This window comes from Falco peregrinus, chromosome 7 (assembly GCF_023634155.1).
Source record: "Falco peregrinus isolate bFalPer1 chromosome 7, bFalPer1.pri, whole genome shotgun sequence".
NCBI classification, from domain to species: domain Eukaryota; kingdom Metazoa; phylum Chordata; class Aves; order Falconiformes; family Falconidae; genus Falco; species Falco peregrinus.
Genome location: NC_073727.1, coordinates 82500481 through 82525724, shown reverse-complemented (window position 1 = coordinate 82525724; position 25244 = coordinate 82500481). Strand labels below are relative to the sequence as shown.

The 25244-nt window shown below is 38.0% G+C and overlaps 1 protein-coding gene across 4 annotated transcripts in view; it reads left to right on the top strand.

Annotated features, from left to right (window-relative positions):
* The window catches only part of PHIP (pleckstrin homology domain interacting protein), a 119337-nt gene that overhangs the window by 63892 nt on the left and 30201 nt on the right, over positions 1-25244 (top strand). For 3 of the 4 annotated variants that reach the window (XM_055810792.1, XM_055810791.1, XM_027782750.2), the window contains 9 exons: positions 133-261; positions 5319-5544; positions 8561-8698; positions 9763-9946; positions 10597-10720; positions 19322-19462; positions 20353-20429; positions 21137-21368; positions 24604-24723. In XM_055810792.1, the coding sequence (XP_055666767.1) occupies positions 133-261; positions 5319-5544; positions 8561-8698; positions 9763-9946; positions 10597-10720; positions 19322-19462; positions 20353-20429; positions 21137-21368; positions 24604-24723 (1371 nt within the window). The remainder of the gene's footprint in view (positions 1-132; positions 262-5318; positions 5545-8560; positions 8699-9762; positions 9947-10596; positions 10721-19321; positions 19463-20352; positions 20430-21136; positions 21369-24603; positions 24724-25244) is intronic. The other variant, XM_055810793.1, reaches the window with a different exon arrangement.

Below are 25244 nucleotides of genomic sequence, written 5' to 3'. Positions count from 1 at the left end.
CTTCCATCTAGCAGTATACTGTCTTACAGATTTTACAATAAATTTCAACATCAGCACCACAGTTTTGAGAATCATAATTGAAATTTATTTATTTCTGGTAACTTAATTATTTTGTATGTTGATGTATTTCAGATTGAAGGACAAGGACATGGTGCAGTTTTTGACTGCAAGTGCTCTCCTGATGGACAGCATTTTGCATGTACTGATTCTCACGGTCACCTTCTGATTTTTGGCTTTGGTTCCAGTAGCAAATATGACAAGGTACAGTGCAAGATGAAAATCAAAATGTTTGTCTGTGTTGAATGCATTCATGCAAACTTTCCTTCAGAGCTTCATTTCAAGAGGGTGTGTCTTAACACAATATTGAGCCATTAATATGAAATGTCTCAGATTCTTGTTGTTGACATTGAGCTTACTTTCACTGTATTGTTTTAAACTATGGAAACATGCTATTAAGGTACTGTCTAAATGGGAAGTTAAAAACAACCTTAAGAAAAACAAAACAAAGCACCCAAAACATTAAAAAAGTTACCCAGTCACTGTCTATTTTCTTAAGTGACAAGGCTGAAAGTGTCTACTAATGGGTCCACATGAATAATGTGAATAAACTGCAGTGGAACTGAAACAAGAGTTAAACATTCTGGTTTAAAATTTTTTCTGGTTTCTGACTAAGACCAAAAAAAGAGTGGGAGAGGTGTAATAAAACCTAATTCCTGCTATCTGCTTTTAAACAATGCATAGTCTGGGAGACATTTGCAACAAATGTACTGTATGTTCTAGTGGTACGATTTTATGTCTGCTAATGAAGTTCTCCTGTCACGGATGCTGTGGTGCTTACACAGCAATGTTCCACCAATATTGGGTGATTAAAATATTACATCTTTATTCTAATGTCATAGTCTACGTTATGTATTCTAAGCATGGTTGTCTTGCCACAGACCCTCATGAGTGTATAGATATGTGGTGTTATGTTTGTTCTCTGTGGAGGAACATGCCCTATGAACTATACAGGTTATCAGGTTTGGAGTGCCCACAAGGTCCTAGTTCTTTTACCACCGAGGCAGGAGGTGTGGTGTGTCTCTTCTCCCTCTTTCTAAGACTTAAGCAGACATATCTTCTCCAGGATTTTCTTTTCTGCTTCTGTTAGCTGATACTGGAAGTTTATTGGTGAAGTGCTGGCTTCTGGATCTTGCCTCCTGCTTTGGATCTTTGGACTCAAGCTGGTCTTGAAAGCATTTTGGCAAATAGCAACACAGAGGGTCCTGAAGGAGGGAGAGCAAAAGGAGTTTAAATATTATTTTTTTTTTAGTCTTCCAGCTCTTTTTTTGATGCTAGTTACAGCAGTATTTGCATATTGAGGATTATATTTTTCTCCTTGTCTCTCAACTATGATTTGAAGTACTTGGTACTTGGCTGCTGTTGCTGTCCTGCAGCTATTGCTAGCTGTGCATTTCCCCTTTCATTCCAAAGAAAACAAATGAGCAGAGGCACCGCAACAAGGAAAACCAGGATTATTAGATAATTTTAAAGGTCTTTGTCTTTCAGAGTTTTTTAGTATTCCAGACCTTAAAGTCTTTTGTAATAGAAACATTTTTCTCACTGTGTCCATTGATTAATCCAGGTTTTATTTCTCCAGTCATTTTGGAAGTGTATAGACCTCTGCCACTCAGAAATGTTGAGCCTTCCCCTCTTTACTGTGATACACCAGGAGTTTCTTATACGCTGCCATTTGATAATTTACCTTGTGAAGGATTAGATCTGTTTGAAGAATGAAAACTACAGACCCTTTGTTCTCTTGGGATTGTTGCTGCAGCCTCTGAGAAAAGATTATGTTTAAAATTAGTCACTTACTGGGTGATTTAAAATGATCCTCTCCAGCAGTTACTGTGCCAGTGGTAATCTTGGCATTCTTGACCATAGAAGAAATGGGAGCAATTAGGATTTGCATTTGTTACCTCTTTAATCTCAGTCTTCAGCTCTCAGAAAACTCAGTCTGGAAGTTTCTGATCTCTTTCTTGTCTGGTTCCATCTCTTCTTTTATTTTTGTCTGACCTGATCTATAGAAGAATGTAACTACAGGTAGGTAGGTAGGTAGGTGCTGGAGAATAGGTGTTCTTTTTTTCTGTCCTTCCCCACCACCACTGCCCTAATACTTGGGTTTATTTTCAGACACCTTGCGAGAATATGCTCTGGTAGGAGCTGCAGTTTTTTGGCTTTAAAGTGGTTTCCATCTGTCTCAGGGAATTACTTGTACAGGAAAAAGGGGTATGGTAACCTGTCCTGTATTGCTGTATTTGTGAATTGCAGTCAGGACAATGATTACAGCTTGAGATGGTGTTAGATGTGCTGAGAGAGCAAGCTCTTGGTTTTCCACATGTATGGTTTGCATGTTTTGTTCAGGTAGTATCTGTGTTTCCTGCTTGACTGGAACCACTGGGCAGGCTTTTCTTTCCCCAGTGTGATCTTGGCCACAATGAAGGTGATGGGGGTGTGTTTGGTTTGTTTTCTTTTTTTTTTCTTTCTTTCTTTTTTTGATGATAAATGTTTTTCTGAAGTAATTCTTCAGTGTGTGTGGGGGAAGACTACATTTGCTGCTTTTTTAGGGCTCCTTTGTTATTTGACCCAGTTAAGGGGGCCTTGAGCCAAGCTCAGCTGAAATTTCTGTGTGTGTGAAGACCATTGGAGATGAGCTGAGCTCACTGTCAACAGTGCTTGTGCATTTCAGAAGTTCATGCTTAGGTGGAAACTTGTCCAGGAATGCCTAACTGTCCTAAAGCGTGAGGGTACCTTTCTGTTGATTGTATTTCTTAGATTGGACCAGATCTCTGAGTTTGCAAAGGCTTTTGTCCCTGAGAACTGCCCAAACCACAGCTCTTTGTTGCAAGTTCACAGCTCTTGTGTGGTGGATTAGTGCAGTAGTGGGGAAAAATCTCTGCATTTGTGTAGGTGTGCCCCTTCGGAGAAACTGAGGATTTTGAATGTGCAGTGTAGTTACTGAAGGAGAGTGTTATTTGTAGAGCTCAGATCCTGTGGACAGCTTTTGCCGGCTGGGTTTGTGAAGCCATGTGTTCAGAGGACTCACATCTTCATGGTGGTGTCGTATCTTCTTATTGTCATGAAACTGATCTCTAATAGTATATCAAGAAGTAGGTCTGGTTGTTACTACTTGTAACTGGGTGTCTACTGAACATAACCATTTAAGGTTCTTTGAAACATCTAATCTTCTGATTTTTCTCAGGACTTGCAATAGCCTGAGGACAAGGTTGCTACCCCCAGGTTCCAGTAGGGACATTCCAGTCTTGTATCTGAGAGCTGGTCTGAGCCTGGGTTTTCCACGAAATGCCATTCCTCCCTTGTGGAGTAGAAAATTGTTGTTTATTCTCTCTACCACGTCTGATTGCAGTACAGAGTACAAAAAGGGTAATTGCACACTCCATCATGATACTGCACCAGAGACTATTCTGGTAGAGGTCAGTGAATCTCAAAAAGAATTTTCAGATGTTCCCTTTGCTTACAAAACCTGGGATGCAGACAAAACCATACAACCAAATCATAGCACATTAAAACTCAGAGTCTGTATGATCATGCTGTTGAAATATCTTCTTTCTCAGTGTGAGAAATACTTAATAGGAAAATTGACACTAGGTGAAAGAAAGTACTGGACACTCTACTGTTACGATTCTAGGGAAAATTTTAAGTCCTTCTAGGACCTATGCCTTTATCATTTTGAGCTATTTGAGCTGAAGGGTCAAAGTTGCTGAACAGGTGTTGATTCTGTCATTCAGACACACGAAAGTACTTTTATCTTTCTCATTCAGCCTCTCTTAACAGAGAATCTGGCAACAAGACTTTACCCAGTCGGGGTTTCTTACTGCAGTGGGACGTGACCTTGTCCATACATACTTCGTAAGGGTAACCACTTGAATCCCTGGAGTTAAATCATTGCTATTGCATCTTTCCATGCATCTTTCCAATTTCTTGCAGTTGTTACTTCTCTGAATTTTTGTGTGGTACAGATACCATGTTACCTAGTATTTTTTTTTTTAAAAAAAATTATCTACCTCATGTGGCCGCATGTAGGCACTTTGTGATATTGTAATTGATAGATGTTTGCTGTCATCTTTCCTTCCTATTCTTCTCACGTCCAGGACAGGAGACCTTTGTCACTGAGAGCCCAGGCCTCTGAGTAGGTGGTATAACCTCTGCCTTACTGATTTCTGCATCACAAGTTACTGCAAACTATGTTACGGATTGGTCATGTTAGAGCATGCTCTTCAGAAATGTAAATTCTACAACTTGGGCATTCCTCTGTCCGTGCTCCTGATACCTGTCTCTTAACACCTAAGACAAGACTTTTTGGAGATATCTATGCCTTGAGTTAGTTGTTTAATTGTTTTTATATTGCACTGGAAATCTAATTTGCATGAATGATGATTTTATGACTCTATTTTCAGTTCAAAGTTAAACTGAGTAGATGAGCTGCCAAAGGGTTTGCTTGCCAGTAAGTAGGTAGTGTTGGGATGTGTAGTAGTCATGTCAGCTTGTCTTTGGTTCTCTTTCTCTTTTTTGCCTTGCGGTTCAGTACCTTTCTGATTGCATGACACTGAGGTGCATGTGCCAGTGAGAGATGGAACTTAAGCCCTTTCACGTACTATTTGGATAAAGGAAATCCTCAGTCTTGAACGTCTGTGGAAAGTCATCTAGAATAAATTATGAGCAGGTGGACTGAAATAATAAAGACAACTTTAAGCCTGAAGAATTCAACTTTAGATCAGCTTTATTTTATCTACTGGAACTTTTTCATGTATCTAGCATTGTAATAGGAATATATAAGTTTGGCTGCTGCTGTTAAAACATTTGGCAATAACATTCTGCAATAAATATTTTCTACTCCTCTTGTTCCTGCACCCATAGCTCATAAGTCTGTGACACAGTTTTTGTTACCAGAATATATATTAATATATTCAGAGTATAGAAGAAAATTTGTGAATTATTTAATAAGCCCATGCTGTGTTTGGTCAAATGTCTGCAAGTAATTAAATATTGCCCTATTCCCCTGGTCTTTAAATGCTCCCGACCCTCAAACATGTGGATTATTCTCCTTGCGCTATAATAAAGAAAAGTAGTACTGGGGAAAAAAAAAAAAATCATAGTCATTAAATTTTCCCCATTAAACTGAGGTAAACAGATCACTTTATAACCTTGTTTTTGCAAAAGTGACCACAAGTAACATTGTTAAAAGTACTTTTGGCAGTTATCTTCTGTATGCTTTTTTGTAATAGGTTCTTAAAAAAATTACAAAATAACTTTGTTTACAGATAGCAGATCAGATGTTCTTTCATAGTGATTATCGGCCCCTTATCCGTGATGCCAACAACTTTGTCCTGGATGAACAGACACAGCAGGCTCCACACCTTATGCCTCCCCCATTTTTGGTTGATGTGGATGGCAACCCTCATCCTGCAAGGTATCAAAGACTAGTTCCTGGTCGTGAGAACTGCAGGGAGGAACAGCTTATTCCTCAGATGGGAGTGACATCTTCAGGTATGGAAAATTTCACTTCACTACACAGTAGCCTATCTAGTTACTTCCAGGTGTTCTACACTTTCCCTCTTGCTTCGTCCTTTTTCTTCATTTCTGGGCATAGTAGTTCATGTAGTGTGGAAGAATTGCGATGTCCTTGGCACTGATTGATTGTGACGTTTTCACTTAACAGTATTGTCATTGACCAAATTAGTACTAGTTGGTGCAACAATACCAGTTGGCTTGGAGCTCATTTAATTATTGGAACAGTGTATGATGCTGAGTGAGCTTTCGGGTGATCTCTTTGGAGTGAGACTTCCTACTTCAGAAAACCTAGGAAACAGACTGTTCTTCCACAGATCACTTGGAACGTGTAATACCTACAAGAAGAGCAAAATGGGAGGACGCCTGGAACATGCAAAATCCTCTTCCTATTTAAATGAAAGCAGTCATTCAGCTTAAGCTTTGATAGTTTGATTAGAGAACTCTAAAGAGTTGCTGAGGATGCAAAATCTAGGAAGTTCCTTGAAAGTTGTGTTCTCCATGCTTACAACATGGGAGGAATGTGCGTATGTTGGGCTAATGGTAGGCTGTTGGGAGCTGCCTGGATGTGGCCCACCGTGGGTGGGGGTGTAAAAACGATGCCTACTTGTTTTGTGTCACTAGTTCAATATTAGTATAAATGAGCAAACAGTGACTGGTGATAGTAGCTTTAAATGATTTCAAGATAAGCATTGTTAAGTATTTGGATATTCTTGAAAACCGGGAAAAACCGACTGTGCCTGTGAACGGTAGCTTATACGTACGCCATACTTAAGCCTGTGTGTGATGTGTCAGATGTTCCAATAGGGTTAACTGACAGTGCAGTTACCAGTAGATCTCTTTATCCTCATTTGTAGACCTGAGGATTATCAGCCACCAAATACTTACACAATAATTTGTAAGGAGCATTTCTATATTTCCTCCAAAATTGTAGGAAGAAATGCTACCTGAGAAGGAACTGTAGGAAGAAGAAAAATCTTTCTGGTGAATGTATACTGTGCTTTATCTTTAACTTTCTAGCTAGTGGCTTGAAGCTAAATTCAGTTTCCAAGGAAGGATGCGATTTTACTTTGTTGTTGCAGTTACAGCATGGATCTATGACATTATGAAATTCTCCAAATTAGAAAATGTCCTGGACATATTCTCCAATATAATATCTTGCAACAAGTCAGACTCTGCACACAGACCCAACAATATTTAGTTTAATGGTGTGGCTGCATGACACATGATTACCTGTAGGAAGATGATGTCCATAGCATTTTGTTTAATAGCAGGAAGCCATCAACCAGGCTGGCAGAGAGCCAGAGAGATTATAGAGGGAAGATATTTTTCTACCTCTTTACAGTTTAGGAACAATATATTCAGTCTTATGCAGAGCTAAACTGTGGTCATGTATTTGTGTTCCCTTCCACTAAGGAAGCTCCATTTCTTTCTGAAACTTTATTGTGGGATTTGATAGATCTCCCTCAGAGAACTGACAATTTATTTCTTGTCAAGTTTTCTGTAGGGGCTTATAAGAGTAGGGGAAATACAGATAGTCATGCTTGGTTTACTGCTTAGGTGTACATGAAGCTCCTTTAAACCAGATATTTTGCAAAAATCAAATACATACCAGTGTCTTTATTATTTCGTTGTTTAAAAATCTTGCTCTTACTTGCCAAGGCAAAATGTCACAATCTAGATACATAAAACCCCATTCATTTTGTTTAGGTAGCAATTTCCTTATTTAAGATCCTTCTTGGGTTATTTGTAGTATTTCTCATTGTTTTCAGTAGGCAGTATGTCTGCTCGTGAGGTCACCAAACAAATCTGGACTGTCTCACTACATGAGTCAGAAAACATCCAGCTGTGGTTATACCAGAGCTCATACCATGATTTGAAGCTTCTGCTGCTTTAGCGAAGTTGACTTTGACTACAATAACCTTGAAACCCTGAGAGCACTATCTTAAATCTTTTATGCTCTTTCTGCATGCCATCATCTATTAAGAGAGCTGCTTCCGTCTAGCCACATAATCAAAGCTCTTCATTTCATAGCACAATTACTGTAATATCTTCTCTTTGATCTTGCAAAGTGCAGTTTATACTGTGATATCTCTTTGGAATCATGCTGGAAAAATAATTTCTGTAGCTTGTTTCTTTGAACATTGTCATCCCTCGTTACAAAGTTTTGCAAGTTCTGCTTCTCTTGATCAGAGCTTCCCACCACTCCACCATCTAACTATTCCATGTGGAGGTACCCGACTTCTTTTTCAAACCAGTCCTGTAACCCTTGCCTTTTTCTCCATACATCTCTTAATTTTTTGTGACCATTGTGAGTATGAAAAGAGGTTTTGTGTTGCTCATGCTTACATGCTGTGTATTTTGCGTGCTGCACAGAAACACTGTCACCTTACAGTCACTTCGGTGAGAACTATTTCCTGTCTTTCGTTCAAGAGACCTACCCAGAGGGGGTTTCTTGGCTGTTTTACATACCAAAGAAAATTAGCATTACTTAACCGTTGTCATCTTGATGCCTACATGGAGCTCCATCAAGCATTTTTGCTGCTTAGTGTTCTTCAGTATAGATAATGCTTTTCTAATTCAGTTAGACCTTCTTGATGTAGTTCTTCTGTTGGCGCTTATGCTAAAGTATTTTGTAATGTATTTGGGGCAGGCTAAGCATGCATTTGAACAATTTACATTGACTGAGCTGACAAACAGCAGTTGTATCATGCTTGTGTGACTTGCCGACACTTAATCAAATGTAAACTTTTATTAGGAGTGACGTGTAATCATCTTGACCCTGCTCCAGCGAATACAATGCTCTCAAGATATTAAGAAAAAAAAATCCTGTTTAAAAAACGGCTGTTACAAAAATATGCATTAGCCCATGCTTACACATGTGTTTATGCTGTATTTTTAAATTTCAAAGCTAAAACTTCAGTGAACTCTTTGTAACATCTGATTCTTCAAATCAACGTTTGTGTGTTGTTCTCTTGTATATTTCACTTCACAGGATTGAATCAAGTTCTTAGTCAACAAGCAAATCAAGAGATCAGTCCGTTGGATAGCATGATTCAAAGACTTCAGCAAGAGCAGGACCAGAGACGTTCTGGGGAGGCAGGAACCAGTAGTACCACCCGGATAAGCAGAGGTAGGTTACTGGGCAATGGGCATTGTAGCCAAGACTTGGAAAACTCACATTGTTGTGCATGATTTGTGCATTTTGTTGAACTATTAAAAAGGAGATGTGAAACTACAGAACATAATAGAGCTTTCTCATCTCTTTATCTTTCTGCGAAATCTCAGGATTCTTGACATTACAAATTTATCTATTAAAGTTATTGTCTGCTCAGTCAGGGAACTTGTAGCAACTGTGTTCCCTTAGAACTAACTGCCCTACTGTTTAGTCTGCAGTTGGCCATCTGTTTGGTTGAAATCTGAATTGTGTCAAATGAGGAAATGGGAGGAAGAAAAGAGGAAGGAGTTGCTTATTTCTCAGTCCAGCTATTTCAGTATCTTGTTCTAGATTACACAGTAGTTTTCAACACTTAAAAAGTCATGGTTGCAAATCCACCTGGGTAAGCAAGAATAGTTTGTATGTGGAAAGATGTGGAAAAATGTTGAAATTTTGCTACGGTGTAGGTGTTTGAAAGCTGTTGAGTGTGTGTGGGTTTGCTTTGGTTTGTTTGGGTTTTTTAATCTTTTGACCGTTTCAGGTTCTTAATCTTTTGACCATTTCAGGTTCTTGTCTGTAAATTTCACAGCTTGGATTCCCAATTTCCAGTGTTGTGGCTTCACTTTTTTTCAAGGTAGAAGACTGTTCAAGGAATACACTGGTTCAGTGAGATTGCTCACTGTTTTATAATACGGATCTGGAATGCAGCAGCAAGTCAGCTTCGCATAAATATTTTCAAATGCATTTTTAAAGAAAAGCAAACCAGTGAAACATTTGCTTCACTTCAGATTGTTGATACATCTGCTCTTTTTCAATGTGAATTTTTAAACAGTACTGCATCCCAGTAGCTGTTTAAGTGTGTGTTGTGGTGACTATAGAAGCTGCTGGAGTAGTTAAATTCAGTTAATATTTGATTTCTTTTGAAGTAATAGGTTAAGTAAATTTTTTTTTCTTAGTTTCCTTTCATTTTGAGTTCTTCTTTTTGAATGGTTCCCTTAGAATTTCAGATCAAGTACAAATACTACTTTTTGACTTTTTAGGATCTGTAAGTTCTACCTCAGAAGTACATTCACCACCAAATATAGGATTAAGACGTAGTGGACAAATTGAAGGTGTGCGTCAGATGCATAGCAACGCACCAAGAAGTGAAATAGCCACTGAACGGGACCTTGTGGCTTGGAGTCGAAGAGTTGTAGTGCCTGAACTGTCTTCTGGTGTGGCCAGGTAAACATAGGCCAAGTTTACAGTGAATTTTAGTTTGGTGAACTTATTTAAATTGAACTGGTTTGGAATTTATACTGTCATAGAACTATTTGTGTGGTATTTATCTATACTGTGGTCTCAATTTCTTGTAAATATCAGTTTCAGTTTGAAATCAGCTGTTTGCATGTAACTTGAAAAATCTTGGAATTACAGAAGTATTGTGAATAAAACCTGACCATTTGACTTGTATATGCAATGGGATCTAGCTGCCTCAGTGTTTTCTGGCTTGCAGGATAAGAGTTACAGTGTGTTTTAAGTCCATTTGTTCTTGCCATTATATGGCCTTTTATGGCTGGGACACTGACCTAATCTATTAGGTACCCGAGATGAATTTTGATTTCCAAACTGGAACTTTATTTTGTTCAGTAATTGACTCCTGTGATGAATATTTACATCCATAAGTCAAAAAACCCTACTAGCCACAATCAAACATTAACTCCTCCAGCTTTCTGAAATAAGATGGAAATCTTAGTTTGTAATCTTAGACTGTAAAGAGAAGAACTGTTCTTCAAAGAATGTTATAATTGTTGAACATTTATTCCTTGATTTGGAATAAATCTTCTCAGTTGTATTTTGCTTTAAGGTTAACATCTCAATTTTCGTTTTTTCAGTAGGCAGGAAGAATGGAGAACAGCAAAGGGAGAAGAAGAAGTAAGGGTGTATCGATCAGAAGAGAAAAGAAAACATGTAACGAGTCACATTCAAAGAGAAAACAAAATACCTACTTTCGCTAAGGTAAATAGTCACTTACACCTTATCACACAAAGAAGTGTAAAATTTAACTCAGTGTGTTAGGCCCTGTAAATCTACATTCCTTTTCTCAGTTTTGAATTTTAAAACCAGGGGTACAGGAATTGTTTACCTCTCCAGAACGAGGAAGCGTGTCTGTACTGATGTTTCACGGTGTTCTGAATAAACAACGGAGATTGGTTTTAGAATCCGCTAAGTGAGAAGCCCTGCAAATCTGGTGTTAGGAACACGATTAGTTGTAGGGAGCCTGTCATTGTTTATCAATACATCCTGCTACTCCTGTCTGCTGTTTGATATACTATTCCGTGGAAAGGTTCAGTTAAAACTCAAGTCACAGTTATTAACTTTAACATGTTTAAATCAATCTCCAAATACAGAATTGGGTATTTTCTCTTATGGTACCCTAATAATCATACTGTGGTTTTGTATGGGGCATTTTTAAGTCATGCTTTTTGCTAGAGCTGAAGTACATATTCCAGAAAAGAATAAAACAGGGTAGGTGAAGAAGAAGGGAATGGAATGGTTGTAATGAAATTGTCATAATTGACTTGATGTTTCCTGGTAAGAAAATGTGAAGGTTGCATATTCTGTATTTAAAAAAATTGGGTTATATCTTACGTGTTAGAAATCAGTTTTGTCTATGCATCTCACATGCTCATCTGTGCTTTTCTAGCTAAATAACTATAATTTGTAATAAAGGAAGTAAATTTTAAGCAACTGTAGAGGAGAACCCATGCTTTGGGTTTTGCAGTATGCTTATTCTAGATGAGACTGTTCGACCCTCAATCAGAAGCTTAGTAAAGTAACAGGCCTTCAAGAATGCCGGCAAACTGTCCACTAAAGTAAAAATCACTTATGAGGTTCAAGGTGGAAAAATGAAGAAATGAAGTATTAAGAAAAAGGGTACAAAAGACTGCAGTTATTAACTTTATCAGAATACCATACTTAATGCCTGTGCTGTTTATTATTTACTTTCTTGTGGAGGAAGGGAACAAAGATCGAAAGCAATCTGAAATAAGTAAACTTCAGGTGCTTAGTAGTGCTTGTGTATTTTTAATAATGATTAATTAATTTATATGCAGTAGGAAGAATACATTTGAGATAGGCAAGTTTCTGTTTGATACTAAATTGAAGGTTTCTGTTTTGCTTCTTTTTTTATACTCGAGCAAAGTGACACTTTCAAAAGAAGGGAGGTAAATGCTCCCCCACCCCCAAACAGTTCCCTAATAATTTTCAATTTCTTTATTAAATTTCTTAGGGTTTTTTTTAAATTAATTTCTTGTCTTGAAATTGTGTGCATTGCTATCTTAAGAAATGGTACTGGAATGCTAATTTCAATGCTGCAGTCACCAACATCAAGTATGTTTGCCCAGATAAAGTGAACAAGTATTTTTTCAGTATATCTCCAGTTCTCGTACATAGAGGGAAGAAACTCTCTGCCACTTAGAGTTTTGGAGATGGTCATGACAGGGCTTATTAATGAAATAACCAGGACATCAGAAATCTTGGTAACTCCTATTTTTCTCTTGGGAATAATAGAAGATGGGCCTCACAAATTCAGATGTTAACATTTCTTGTCTTGGGAGGATATATTTTAGTGTTGAATTATAGACTTTCATTTACTTTAATTAAATGCACTGCTCAAGGGTTCTTTTTTTGTTTTGAGGGTGTAGGGGGCAGAGGTTTCCTTTAGCTACAGCCTTGTCAAAGCATCCTTCCTGAAAATGTGAGTTCCTACCAATTTACCCTTACATTTCTAATTGGGTTACAGTTTTCCTAAAATACCACTAGGACATAAAACTAGCAGAGTAGGCTAGTTGGTCCAGCATTTTGGTTTCAGCAATTACTTTTATTACATCTTTGAACAAAGAAACTTAATACGGATGTTTTCGAAAATTTTTCTCGGAGGAATTTTTAGTCTTCAAACTTTACAGGTAGCACTGGATCCTTTTGAGACTCATATTTTCATTGTGGATTTTATGCTCTTAAAATCCTTCAGATCAACAGCTAGCTTATATGAAACTGAAGAAAGATTTTCCTATTTACCCAGAGAATGTGTCCTTTGTTTATCTCAGTCCATCGAGGGTCTGTGATATGGATTCTGATGCCCAGAATGTGAGGGAGAGGTAACTTGGTAAATCCTTTAGTTATTTCCCACCTTCATCCCAATGAAATACAGCAAAAGCAGACAGTCATGGTCTCTGCACTTGAGTATGTCAGTTAAACTTCCAATAGAAATCACTGCTGAATTCAGTAATGCTTTCAGAACATTTAAATAAATCCTTCTTAAACCCGACAGGATACTTTTTTATGTCATCTCGGCACAAAAACCTCATATTCTTCCATATGTGTGTCTCTTTTTTAAGTACTTGGGTTGTTGAGAAGTACATTAATTCAAATCCCTTGAGATAAATCTCAGAGGGTTTAAAAAATGAGTAGGTATCAAATGGCCTTTAAATAAGCAAATTTGCAAGAAGAAAAGGGTGCTTGATCCCAAGTGATCGAATCTGCCAGTTAAATAAACTGCTCAGATTGCAGAGTTTTTTGTTGTTGCTTATGGTTAGCATCAGCAACACTTTTGTTCAGTAGTGTCTGAGCAATAAGAATGGTGAGTTGGAATTGTCATCTTCTGTAGTGTCCATAATAAAATCAAATAAATGCCTGGGAAGAGAAGTAAGGCTGACTGCATTCCAGAAACTGTTGTGTGATATATTTAGTGGTTTTTAAAATAGAAATTAGTAACTGAATTATAGCAGCTCTTCTGTTGCGGTTCTTTATAGTGACTGTGTGGCTTTAAACACAAGCTGTGTTCAGTTGAAGATAGAACTGGAAAGTACTGTGTAAAACTTCCTTTTCTTGAGTGCATGTAATTGGTTTTGATACTGATACCTTGTAATTTATGTTACAGTAGTGTTGTGAGAATGCAGTTATTTTGTGTTGTATAGTGAAGTCTTAAGGGTTTAATGAGAGAATTTATGATCTAGAGGAGATGGGGAAATCCTCAAACAAAATACAGGGGAAAACTTTGTCTTCTAGTGATCTGTAGACCTAAGATTAAAGCATCAAGAATTCTAGAAAGTGTGTCATTGTACTCTACTGTCAGCTGGTCTGGAAACGGAGTAAACAGGGCTTGTATTAAAACCTTTTCCTCATATGCAAATTCAGTTTTATTCATAACAGTAGGAAATGCTAATTTTTGTATAAACTTCTGAAATTTATCACTTTTGATCATATAATAACGATAATATTTTCTTCTGTTCTGTTCTAACTGAAAAGAGTCAAAAATACAGAATTAAAATGAAAAGGAGGGCAGGAGCAAATGTTAGCATTTTGGATTACAAGCTAAATAAAGTGTAGGTTGGTAAGGAAGAAGACAGGGCACCTGTAATTACTTTTTGAGGAGATTCCAAAGTGCTGTTACTAATTTTTAGTCCATGGTCATTACAGGGTGTGTTAAAAGTAGTACAGAATTATTACAGCTCAGTCTTTTCTTTAACAATATCTGCAACTTAGATGGAAGAAGTCATGTAAGCATTCTGATATTTAAAGTTAGGAAACCTACATTTATTTGACACAGGTCATACTGAGAAGTGTTTGTCCATGATTGCTTGAGGGGCTAACAGAGTTGTGTGGGAGAACCCAAAAGCTTGGGTATTTTGACCTGAATAGTATTCAGTATCGCTGGTCTGCATGTCAAATGAAGACCTCAGTTTGACTTTCAAAGTCATTAGTGAGGGATAGGGTTTTCTCTGATTATTAAACAGAAATCCTTAAAAAAAACCCACAACAAACAAACAAAAAACCTCAGTGACAAAGAATAGACTGTGGCATTGTAATTTTTGCATGTTCAAAGTGGAAGTGTATTTCAAATGGTTTTTGTTTCAGGAGCGTGCCAGAGATGAGAAGCGAGATAAACAACATGTTTAGATAAATGTTCCCTGTCCAAGTAATTAGAGTATTAGTTTATTAAACTACTGGGATTACAGAGTATTTTAATAAATATTAAATAGTGTGAAATTTCTGTATGCTAGAGGGTTAAAGTGGTGTGTGATCTAGTAAAAAAGAAAAAGACAAAACCGGAAATATTTCTAATTACTGTTAAGTGAAAATTATAAGCAGAAATTTCAAAGAGTTAAGATTGGAGATTGTTATCAATGGACAAAAGTAAGCATAGGCCTCTGTTGGGACAGGTGCGACTGTATTGTAAACTAACAGAAACCAGTGAGAAGAAATGTGTGCATTGGTTTTTTTTGAAGGTAGCTTCATTGTGTTCCTCAAAATTAATAATTTTTCCACTTACGTGTTACTTAAATGCTACTTCCAGGTAAATTGGCAAGATGTTAAGAGGAAAATAATCTAAACCCCGAGAGACTAGTACTGAGTACTTAGTGTCCGTTATCTTCACTGCTTTTGGAACAGTTCTCACTCATATCTTAAATCTGTGTGTTTGTGTGTGGTAAGAGTAAAAACAGTAATGACAAGCACTGCTCCAGACTTGAGAAGAATATGGAAGGATGCTCTTTACTCAAAGAGAAAATGACAAGACTAGAGGCAGTGGACACAAACTGCTGAAACAAAGGAGGTTTTGCCTGAACGTAAAGAAGTACTTCACTGTGAAGGTGACTGAGCACTGGCACAGGGTGCTCAGGCTGTGGAGTCTCCAACCTTGGAGATACTCAGAAGTTGTCTGGGCATGGTCCTGGGCAGCTGGCTCTAGGTGGCCCTGCTTGAGCAGAGGGTTGGACAAGATGACTTCCAGAGGTCCCTTCCAACTTCAGCCAGTCCGTGAAATAAAAACTGTGTTATGCACTAGCAGCTTGGGGGATGTGTTGTACTTATGTCTGGGGAGAACTCATGGTCATTGGAGAACGTTAAATTTGGACAAAGGCATGTATTAATGACCTTGGTAAGGCAAAAGTTTCCCTCCAGAAAAATAAGAACTGAAATTGAATAAGGACAGGCTTAAGTTCAGAGGTAAATATTGGGCTGAAGAATTTAAATAGTGTATCTACTCAAGAATAAAAACAGTTATAGGCTACTTGACAGATTGATTTTTTTCAGCATAACATTTCAAATGTAATGTTGTGAAAAGCATGTGCAGACAAAAAAGCCAAATTTTCCTTTCTTTGTCTTTAAAGAAGCTGTGAGCATCTGTTTAATGTTGGGGTTGTGATACTAGGTGTATGCTTGTGTCCTGCCCCTGTTTAACTTTGTAGTAGAGGCTAATTTCTGTTACCTTAAGGAAGGAGGAACCATGTTCAGATAAAGAGTAGATGCTGCTGATGAAGAAATCCTATGAAATTTCTACAGCCAAAGCTTTCCAAAATTGCTGCCGTCCTGTGTGAAAGCACAGCAAAGTTGTGCTTCCCAGTGAGGTCAGGGTCATAAAGACAGCAGAATGCAGTGGTCTGAGTTGTCAGGATACCCCTGAGTTTCCACTTCATCTTTCACAAATGGTGTTACAAAGACCCTCAGCAGTGTCCGTATTACGTGTTTGTATCTATTCCTCTCAAATGCAGGAAATGCCATTATTTGTATTTTGCAGAAAAACTGTTCTGTGACAGCAGCTGTAATTTCTAATGTATCTATAGATGTGCTGATACTAACTGGAAGCTGTAGATATGGTACAAGGCACTTGTCAGCATACGTGACTGTTCATCAAAGTGTATCAAGAAAGAGAGAAAGTGAGGATTGAACATCAAACCATAGGTTATCTCGGCTTTATTTCTAAGCCTCCCATTACAGCTGAGAGTCCGATTTCAAGCTCTTTCTTTAGGGATATATGTTGGGGATGGGGACAAAGACCATCAGCTGTGTTTCCTCAGTTGTTGTTGAACATGTTGGTGATAGATTCCACTCTGTCAGAAAAAGTTTATAATACTTCATCTTTTTAGTCAAACCTTCACACTTGACTCCACCCCGCCCCAGGTAAATAAAGATCTGCCCGACCTGCAGCTTCTCATCAGATTTTGGCAAAGCTGTGTTGAATAGGAGTGATGATAAAATATATTTTTTTGCAAGATCTGGAAGATACATACCTCATGGTCCATTTTCTGGTCCCTGCTTGAGCAGTGAGGTCAGAGATGACATCCAGAGGTCCCTTCCAACTCTAATCATTCTGTCATTCTGTTACTTACGGATAACTACTTGTGATTTTGTTTTTGGCTTTTTTCCCTTCATTCTTGTTTTGGCATTGCATCTTTCCCAAAGTAGTTTGTTACCCTTTGGCAGTACTATGGCCCAGTAGTTTTACAGTGGTGTTCCTTGCTTCTGTGAAAAAAAAATTTTGTTTTGGAGGGGAATGAGTGGTGGCTGTGGTGGTCGCGGGGTGTTTTTTGTTCACAAGCTTTGAACTGCCAAAAGAGAGTTAACACTTTCCAAACCCAAAGAGTAATGCAAAGCCCTTCAGTTTTCTAAGGATCCTTAGTAATCATAGAACGGTTTGGGTTGGAAGGGGCCTTAAAGATCATTTAGTTCCAACCCCCTGCGATGGGCAGGGACACCTTCCACTAGACCAGATTGCTCAAAGTTCTGGTGTAAATAGGGAAAAGCTACATTTATAATAACCATTTGAGAAATCTCACCTCTGAGTAGAAATGGGGATGTGAATTTTTAGGACTTCTGTTTATAGAGAAAAGACACGAGCATTACAGTTGGACTGTAATATAGCTTCTGCAAAATACATCCTCATTATTGTGAAGGGTATTTGACAAATTTGTTTCACTGGGCTTACGTGTTTCCATTCTGTTGTCCATGCTTCCTCATACCATGTTTCGTATGATGCTAAGAGGCAGATGGGCTTTACAAGAAAGTCGCATTTCAGTAGCAGAAGAGTTGCTGTAATGCTGGCTTTTGTGACCTCTCTGCTTCAGCAATGAATCTTGAGAGCTTGACCAGAAGCGAGCAGCCCCAGAAGGCTATGTGCCGGGCTCAGCTGCTAGTCTTAGGGCTGCCTCAGAGCTGTTCTGGTCAGGTCAGAGCAGCTTGAGGTCCGGTATGTGCTGCCAGTTTGAATCCAGAGGAAGGAATGCCTCAGGTCTCAAAAGCCTTGGGTAATGTTAAGATACCAGTTGCTGAGCAGTTCCCCGAGAGGTTTCTCTGGTAGCAGTACTGTCAGTGGTAGCTTCCCCACCTTGAAATGACTGGTCAGAACAACAGAAACACAACGCTTACTAGACAGAGCATAGAGCAGTTCGTGTTGGTCCTGTGTGCTTTGGTGAGAACTGTAATGCAGTTGTACAGAGCAGCGTGCTGGCCTGCCCTACTGAACCGTTGCAGTCACGGCTGAAAAAGGTGTGTTTTTTCTAACAGGCAGGATAGGAGAAAAGCTCTAGCTATCAGAGTTCTGCACTTTAAGGAAAATTGTGGTAAGGAAAACCAAATCTTGCCTACTGCTGCTTAGCCAAGTTTTAGCAGTTTCCACCAAAAAGTGTGTTGTGTTGGGTTTTTTTTCCTTAATGAGAAAAAATTTAACCCCATGAACCAACTTTCATTATACATGACAGGAAAGATCATGTCTTTCCTGCAAAGGAAGAAAATCCAAGAGGAATAGGTACAAGCAGTCTGCCCTACTAGAAGGCTCTGATAATATTAATATTTTTCTGTGTTTTGTTCCAGTTCTGCTTTCTTCATCTCCCAGACTGTTTCTTCAACCGTATCAGCAGCTATTAGATATCTGAGGTTTCCTTTATGGAAAAAAGAGAGCACTGGGGAAGTGTACCTCTTTCTGTGGCACCTGCGAATGTGTCCAGAAACTATTTCATGGGATCTGAGCTAGGCTAAAGTTTGAATATGCAAACCAGAAAAATTAGCACAAAACACAGAAAATTGAGATCATAGCTCTTGATTTTTTGCTGGGGGCTGGGGACTAATACAGGATTAGACACTTCGTGTTGAGAGAAAATGTTTGCATTATGTATATTCTACAGGAGGAACAAAATGTCTTAATGCTGGAGTGTGAAGTGTTTCTTAATTGCAGACTTCATTCTCCTGAGCGTCACAAGAACTCACATTCTTTCCAACTGACTCATTCATTTGAACTCTTTGTGCATCATTGTACCATTTAAAGGGCTTTATGGAGACAGTCATCTCAGTATGCTAAGGGATATATTACTGTATGGATCTCTCTTCTAACAGATCTGACCCCTCAGTCCCAAAATATCACAGTCTGGCGTTCTCTGTAAGAGTCCCCTTTCCTCTGATGGCCATGTTTAGTGTAATTTTGAGCTGTTACAAGCTCTTGGCAGCCTATCAGTAGTTAACTGATGTGTACCTTGTAGAGAATTAAGAGTTTAAATAGTCAAAGATTAAAAAAATTCTGTTATATCCAGAAAGATTTTTTATTTGTTTTCAGAATATACTGAACTGCTTGGTCCATATATTCAACTATGCATGTGGAGTGTTTTCTTCAGCAACTCTTTCAGTTTTGGACTTGCGGCCTGTTTTGAATTTTGTGATGTTGAAACTTGCATCTTTTTGCTACTGCAAAAATTGCTTCCTGAAGTCTGTTATTAAAGAAAATGTTGTCTGTGTATTAACAAAACGTATACTAAAAAATGATGTATTTTGACTGTTGTGTCTTTGCAGAATCATTCTCACGATCATTTACTAGACACTAGCGACTCAAGAAAACAGCAAGCTAATCAGCACAACTACCGTACGAGATATGCAGTAGAAGAAACAGCAAGGCCTGCTGAGGAGTTAGAAAATGGACATAGTTCCTCAGATGTAAGATCCTTATTCATGAGGCAATCTTATATATTCCGTTTCTACTTGCTAAGCTCCTGCTTCAGCTAAATGAACATTGTTTCTAGTCAGCTAATTGAACATTGTTTCTAGGAGAAACTCATGTTGCATTTTTTGTTGTGGTTTTTCTTTCACCTCTTTAAAAAAATGATGTCGAATTAGATTTTGACATGCTGTTTATGTGTTTAGTTTTGACTAAAAAGTAATTGATAAGAGGGAGAAATGCTCGTTTGTAAGGGCATTTTGCAAAGTATGTGTGTGCAGTATCTAAATAAATCTGCATAAGTCTGCCCTATATTTACCAGCCTAATCAGTATGGTTGACATGGCGTAGCAGTTTGGTCACTGGTTCTAGGTGGCCCTGCCTGACCAGGGAGGTTGGATAATACGATCTCCAGAGGTCCCTTCCACCCTCAACCGTTCTGTGCTTCTGTAGCTACAGTAAAGATTAGTAAGAGTATATGAAGTTTGTACTGGGGTTTTGTTTCATATTGATTTAAAAGATATGGGAATACTACATTAAAAGGACTGGAAATAATTTTCAAAAGATAAGCTAGCCTTTTTACATGGAGGTTGAGAAGCACTTAAGTCTCCCCTGGCTATATGTTATAAAAATACTGCTCTACACTGTGCATCTGTCCATGCATAGTGTTTTCTTACTTCTTTTCATTTAATTAAGTCCATTAAAGTATCTGCAAACTAAAATGCCTTTTTAATAATATAAAGCTTTCATAGTGCTATATGTTTATAACACATACAAAGCCTAGAAGAATCGTTATCATTTATTATAACTTTTTTGAGTTCCAAAGAAAATGCTTTCTTTTTCCCTGCCTCCCCCTCTGCACACCACCCCTGCCCACCTGCCTTTGTTAGGAAGGGGAAGTAGTTGTTGCCAGTGGTGGAACGTCAGAAGATGACGAAAGAGCATGGCACAGTGATGGCAGTTCTAGGTAAGTGACAGTATAGCTCACAAAGAAAAGTCCTGCTGATAAATCGTAAACAATTTTCTCCATAAACAGTTAATGAATAATTAAAATTTGTACATGTTTAGAAGAAGAGATGGAAGTTAATTTTCAGCTACCTTACTAATTGAAATTTAGGGAAGGTTTCATCCTTGTTTGCTGGAAGCAGAATTGTTTCCGATTCGGTTTTACAGGCACGTGCACGCTTATAGGCATGTGGTGGCAGTTTATTGTGACTGTCAGTCTGAGCTGTGTGATTGTCTCTGCTGACCCTTGGTTTGAAATTAGAGAGCAAAGATTGAGGTAGCTTCAACCCATCCTTTGTTTCTTTAGCAGATTTTTTTCGTTGCTAACTTTTCTTCAAAGCTGTTCAAAACCAGAAGCCCTGAGAACAGTATCCAGACTCTTAATGTTAGTTTCACATCTGGAATTGACTAAGTGAACAGTGTATTTACTTCTGGTGATGCTAGGAGTTAAGCTTCTTGCTAAACTGGGTGATACCAAGGCTTTTGTTTTAATACCATTTAAATTGTAGATAGAATATAGGGTTTTAGGCATTGGTTTTAACTATTAAAGTATTGTAGTCATCTGGACTGTGATCTTGTATTGGGTTGTATTATATAATCCAATTAAATCTGAATTGCTTATTAACTTTTGGTTTTGAATTTCTTTTTTCGTTGTTACATCCTGTGTAGTGACTACTCTAGTGATTATTCTGACTGGACGGCAGATGCAGGAATCAATTTGCAACCACCAAAGAAAATTCCTAAAATTAAAACAAAGAAAGCAGAAAGTAGTTCAGAGGATGAAGAAGGACCTGAAAAACAAAAGAAGCAGATTAAAAAGGAAAAGAAGAAAGGGATGGAGGAGAAAGATGGACCATCAACATCACCAAAGAAGAGGAAACCCAAAGAGAGAAAACAAAAGGTTAGATGTTCCTTGTCTATTGCAGGAATGCTCCCTCCTGCTGTCTTAAAAAGATTTAGATGAATGATTCAGTTGCGTATGCAACTTAATGTTGTCTAATTTGAAAACATCATGACTTTTACTCATCATAAATGGTAATTACTGACTCTTGTAAGTCAAATAATAGATTGCTGTAATGATACGCATTCTAAATAAGATGTGTTTCTCTTAAGGAACACTTTTAATGCCATTAACACCCATCTTTTCTCAGACCAGAAACTTCCCTTCTATGAATGTGTGTTGAGTGTTGGTATAACACATGCCTGTATTTCTTCAGCTGTACTGTCTCCCTGCTTAATTGCAGTTTCGTTTAGGTCTGCACAATCGTGTCGTTCATTTGTATCAGTTCCATGTGTATATTTGCATTATGCTTGCTGCTATACTTCCATCAAGGGGAATTTCGCTTGATCAGGGTTTTGTTGTTGTCTGTGTTTTATTTGCTTTCTAATATAACCATGTTATTCCAGTTTAGATCAGTACATGGAAATTTTCAGTGACTTCTGTTATTTTCAGTGTGGTTTGGGGGGTTTGGTTTGGTTTTGTTTTTAATTAAGTGTTAGATCAGAGAACTTTTGTTTCTTCATTCTTTCTTTACAGAGACCAGAAGCAGTCTATCTGATAGATTGTGTTTATAAGCTCATAGCTTCTATTTTTGCAGTACCATCTAAGTAACTAAATAACTGTATTTGTTTTATTTATAAGATCAGAAGTCTTCAGCATTTCTTAAGCTTGTTATTTCAGTGTTTTGGCTCTCATTAGAAGGTAGACTGACAAAATAGCTGTTTTAATGTGCAGGTTGGCATAGTATCAGCTTTGCTGTGAATCTTTGCTATAATATGCAGGATGTTAGGTGGTAGTGTTTACGCTTTGATTAGGCATTTTGTTTGTTGTAGGCAGTCATTGGTTGTAGTGTCAGTACTAATAGTGTCTTGGTGTTTACACAGCTTTAAACCAGAATAAGGTATGAAATCAGGAAGATAAATGGTGGAGGAGGTTTCAGCGGTTGAAATCTCTACATTAGCTTTTTATTATAAAATATAAGACTGGCTGATAGTCTAGTATTTCCACTTAGATTAAAGCTGCACTGAGTGTTTTGGGAATCTTGCATCCATTTTGGTTTCAGTTATCAAGGTGCAGGAGATCTTCAATTACAAAAATAGCAGATTTAGATATTTCAGATTTTAAAGATGACCTGTTCCTTTCTTGAATCACAAGAAAATATTGGGCTGGAAGGCATGTCAGAAAATCATCCATCCTCCCTCTGCGCCTAGGTAGGATTAATTATACCTGTCATTCTTGACATGTTTGTCTTTGGTGTTTATTGTGGTGGAGATTCTACTTCCTTACTGGGCAGAGAGCTTCAGTCCTTACTGGTAAAAAGTTCTTCCTGATTTCTGAACCTGAATGAAAATTATGGCTTTCCATTGAGAAAAGATGTTTTGACGATCTTTGTAGCCAGGCACAGAACCTAAGGAATTAAGGGAGCAGAGAAAGAATTTCATTCTTCTCTATTAATGCATAGGCTGTCAAGATCTTTAACAGTACTTACGTTTCTAACCCTCCTCCACCAAAAAATCAATCTAAAAAATGGTACAGCAGTGAAGAAGGGCAAGAAAGGAGCAGCCAGGAAGATCAAAGGGTACAGAATATTTTCTTTGGGGCAGACACAAAGAAGCTGATTCTTAAAAGAGAGAGAGTTTGGAGGAGGTATCATAAAAAAGCTTTTATAAAACTATGAATGGTTTAGAAAAATGAATAAATGCAGAATGATTCCTTTCCTTACTTTGTTATGGTGAGTTCTAACACCCAATGACACTGACAAAGCTCCAAAAAAAGCCCTTTCTGCATTCCACCCCCACCCTCTGAAAGCAAACAATAACCCCAAACCGCCTGAGCATGTGATCAAGTTGTGGAACTAATTACTAAAGGGTTTAGTAGAGTTTCAGAAATGGCTAGACAAGGTCACTGGGACTAGTCTCATCCTGACGATCAGCTGAGTTCAGGCTTGGCTTCCAGAGGGTCTTAAACTGATGATTAACGTGTGAAGTTACAGAAGGGAAGATTTTCTTTTTAAAGGCTGTTTCTTCCTACCTTCCCATAATTCACCGATAAGCTAGACAGATTTTGCTCTGATGCAGTGCATCAGTTTTTCACAAGACAGACCTGCTTGAACCTCAGAATCCACAAGGTACTTCTGTGTTAGTGATTTATTGCAATGGAGAGATTCTGTTTCAATTTTTTTTTCTTTGTTTGTTTCTTTGTTCTTAACTGTGTGTGTGCTTTTTCGTGCGGTGCCCACTGGTGCTCCAGTGGTGCGCTCAAAGTAGTTCCCATTTTTGAAAAAAAGCAGAAACAAAGTTGAATTTGTACAATGGCTTTACACTTGGAGCATCCCATTTGCAGTCTCGGGATGCAGAGTCTTTTCCATCAGTGGCTATATGGAGTGGATTTCTGTACAACTGTCGAGTTGCTTTCTGTACGTGCGCAAGATTCTGGTGATAATTTCAAAGCAACCTTGCTTGAGTGGTTGTACAGAAGCCAGCTTTATCTGTCGTATTAGACACAAACATGCAGTGATGCACCTAAGACCAGCAACTGCAGTGAGCTTTGTTACTTACAAATACGTGATGTGGATGTGCAGTCTGCAAATGCAGTTCCACAGCAAGTTATAGTAAATGCAAAAGTAGGTAACCTGGATGTACCCGGTCCAGGTCATTTCCACGTGCTTTACCTCTGTTTATGTTTGTTAATCTCTTCCCCCTCATTTTGTGGCATTCCTTGGTTGGAGGCAGCTGTATAGTTGTAGTGTCTTTGGGCCAAGGCAACCATGTGAATTTGGTTAAATCAAACGGCATATTTCAGTTTTATCTTTTTGGGCATGAGGCGTAGTTATTAGTGTGTTAATAAATTCAGTCTTTCTTAGAAGACATGCACACACACCCCCAAACCAACAAACTAAAAAAAAAACCCATCAAACTAAAAAAAAACACTTAGCTTTTCAGATTATTAATGGTTTTGTTCTTGGTGTTACTGTGAGCAGTTAAGTAAGATTTATCTTCACACTAGTAATAATTTCCTTTTTACATTAAATATACTTAAGAAATGGCAATTGATTTTGATAAAACACTTCCCGAAATACAAGACTTACTCACATGTTAGTTTATTCCTATTAATCTTCTGTATGTATTTTCTTCAGAGGCTGGCTGTAGGAGTTCTGGCAGAAAATGGTTTGACACTGGAAGAATGGCTGCCTTCAGCATGGATTACAGACACTGTTCCTCGTCGGTGCCCATTTGTGCCACAGATGGGGGATGAGGTATTGCAGCTTTTCCCTCTGCGTTCTTGCTTCTTTCAGCTTGTTTTTGCCTTTTTTCATCTGTGCATTTTTTTCCCAGAGATTTAGTAGCAGAATATGTTGCATTTTCTTCAAAATATTGATCTGGCTAAAATTTGCTTTCACTTCCTTTAGCCTTTCCCATACTTAAAAAATATTCTGCACAGTGTTGCTTTGACTTCCTTTTAATTCCATGTTGTTGCAGTAAGGTTCCTTCTTGTACTACGTTTGTTTTGTTAATTTCCTTATGACATGTGTATACAAGCCGTGTGAGACACTTTATCTAGTGAAAATAGTCCTTAGTTGTAGAGCATCTTGTACGCTGAAGAATAGGTAAGAAATCAAATATGAATTTAAGTTGTTTGCAGAACTTCAGTTTGGAGGTTGAAGTAAAATCCAGGAATTAAAGCTTGGGGGGAGAGAGTGTTTTTTGTGTGTGTTTGGTTTTTGGGTTTTTTGAAACTTATTTGTTCTGAAGAAGAACTGTCCTTTTCACTTGTGTT